This window comes from Tachysurus fulvidraco, chromosome 18 (assembly GCF_022655615.1).
Source record: "Tachysurus fulvidraco isolate hzauxx_2018 chromosome 18, HZAU_PFXX_2.0, whole genome shotgun sequence".
NCBI classification, from domain to species: domain Eukaryota; kingdom Metazoa; phylum Chordata; class Actinopteri; order Siluriformes; family Bagridae; genus Tachysurus; species Tachysurus fulvidraco.
The window spans coordinates 19,995,228-19,997,727 of record NC_062535.1 but is presented as its reverse complement, the minus strand read 5'-3'; the positions used below and the strand labels follow the sequence as shown (position 1 = coordinate 19,997,727).

The 2,500-nt window shown below is 40.2% G+C and overlaps 1 protein-coding gene across 2 annotated transcripts in view; it reads right to left on the bottom strand.

Annotated features, from left to right (window-relative positions):
* Positions 1 to 2,500, bottom strand: part of LOC113658450 (cytochrome P450 3A27-like) — an 11,773-nt gene that overhangs the window by 71 nt on the left and 9,202 nt on the right. For both annotated transcript variants that reach the window (XM_027170879.2, XM_027170880.2), the window contains 3 exons: positions 1,985 to 2,211; positions 955 to 1,117; positions 1 to 770 (listed from right to left, as the gene is read on the bottom strand). The exon at positions 1 to 770 is cut by the window's left edge and continues 71 nt beyond it. In XM_027170879.2, the coding sequence (XP_027026680.2) occupies positions 690 to 770; positions 955 to 1,117; positions 1,985 to 2,211 (471 nt within the window). In that variant the 3' untranslated portion in view covers positions 1 to 689. The remainder of the gene's footprint in view (positions 771 to 954; positions 1,118 to 1,984; positions 2,212 to 2,500) is intronic.

Below are 2,500 nucleotides of genomic sequence, written 5' to 3'. Positions count from 1 at the left end.
TTCTGAATGCATTCCTTCATATAAACCCCTTTAAGGGATGCAGCTGCTGTGATGAGACACGATGAGATGAAGCTGGTGAAATAGCTGCAATGTCAAACAAGCAGGTTCTTCGAGGATCTTTCTGTGGTCGGCTCCTAAAAACATTTCATCAGTTCTGGAGTTCTGAAGACCTTTTGAGTGAGCACCAGGTTCTTGTTCACTTCCCTGACCAAAGCTTTTCTCTCCCAGTTTCAGAGTTTAATCCGACAGCCAACTCTAGTGTCTTCTTTAATTTCACAGTTTCATAGTGAATTGCTGTGAGGAGAAAACAATACACACTGCCACGCTCTGTTACACTCGGCTTCGTAGTTTAACAACAGGATATAATATGGACCTTCATCTGAACCACGGTGTTTTTTTTTTAATTTCCCAATAAACATTATAGCTGATCAACACTTTAGACTCAAACATCTTCTTTTTATATTACAGAACAGATGCAACCAGAACTGCAAAAGAGAAAGATGCTACATGTGAATTTAACAATAAACACTGATATGATTAAAGGATCATGTGATAATGAGCTTAAACACTGTGAAAGTAAACATTACTGTTAGGTTTGTGGATAGTAAGGGGTTAAACTGTCATGTCTTCTACACACCAGCAGAACATATTAAAGCCTGTGTGTTAATGTGGCTGCTCTTGCAGGAGTTTTACATTTTCCGAGGTGTGAATATGATTTTGATGGGCTCTTCAGAAATCAAAAAACCACCGTTCTTCATCTTCAGAGGAACCTGATTAGAAGAAGAAAAAATTAAGAACGGCATTTAGCTTAACAGAGTATAAAATAAAACAAAAGGAAATTGATAGCCTTTTAACGTTATACTTAATGCTGTTTAAGGTTGGCATTAAATATTACCAGTGTTAGTGACATTAGCTTTAAATAGCTTTAGATCACAAGCGACTGTAGATCCTGACCTTTGTCTCTTCAGAAAGACTGATGTCGAATCTCTGCAGTATCTCCACAATAGCCAGCTTCATGGCCACGAGGGCAAATCTCATGCCGATGCAGTTCCTGGGTCCTAAACCAAACGGCATGTATGCATACTGCTCGATGCTCTTCTTGTTCTCCTTAGTGAACCTGAAACAACATGGAGGATCAACACTAAGGATTAGATCAGAGTGTCATATTAAGATGAAGGACATCTTAAGATTTACACAGGTGGCAGGTGGGACTCCATCCTTTACAGATAATAATCGTGACTTTATTTGTCTAGATCATTCCTGGTGGTGTTTGTCTTGAGAACATTACAGATAAAATCATTCTTCTGAGTTTTTGGCTCATTGTGCAGGCAGCTGCTGCCTCTTGTGCTGGATAAACACTTTTTACTGATGTATAATAAATGCACAATACAATTCAAAGCATCCGAATGGATGCAAAACTCTGTACTAGAGTGAAGGCCACTTAAGCCCTATTCGGACGGGATTAGTTTTACGTTGGGACGTGGGGGGGTAAAGTAATTATTACCAGAGCTTCTCGGTGATTTTAGTCCCGTCCGAATTCGCCATCTCGGTAATCATTACGGACAATGTCAGTAAAGATTACGGTGACTTTTACCTTCTGTAAAATGGTCCGGAAAAATTACCTCAGGTAATACTGATCCCGTCCGAATAGACCCGCTGTAAATATGTACGGTAAAATTCCGTCATTTCCTTTTTAAAAGTAGTTTTTGGCACGTTTTTCAAGCATGGAGGCGCTTGAAACAGGAAGCGACGTCATACGCACATGACAACAAGGAGGTTACTGTGGTGTGTAAAGCGAGTTACCCCTCCCCCTTCTGCTAGTTTTACTGAGATGTCTTGTCCCGTGCGAATTGGCCAATTAATATTACAGACGTCCTGAGGTAAAATTGCATTACTCCACATCCACACTTAGAACTAGTCCCGTCCGAATAGTGCTCTAGATTGACTAGTTTCCCATCATAGTGTAAATTAGATTCCTTCTTACCTCTCAGGGTTGAAGGTCTCTGGATCAGGCCAAAATTCAGGGTCCCTGTGTAAGTTATAAGTGGGGATCAAGACTACAGTGTCCTTTGGGATGGTAAGGCCATTTATTTCAACAGTTTTCTTGCAGACTCTTTCCAGGTGAAAAATGACAGGGTACAACCTCAGTGACTCGCTCAATGTGGCATCCAAATAATCCATGTTCATCACTGCATCATAATCAACTTCAGCCTGAAAAACAAAAGACAAAACACATATAATATGTTGTCAAATATGGACCTAACCCTAACCCTAACCCTAACCCTCCTTGTTATCCCATACCCTGGTCTCTGGGTAAACCCATCTTAGTCATGGTGTGTTTGTACAAAAGTGCTTTGTGATGTCTGTATATGTAGACAAGTGATTATTTTAGCATGGTTTTGTTTCATGCTTAGGAGGGGAGATGTAATGTATTGTCATTTTGGCAGTGTTTCTTTAAGTGCTACTTAGGCCTCCGTAGTTGATGTTATGACTCCTCCTA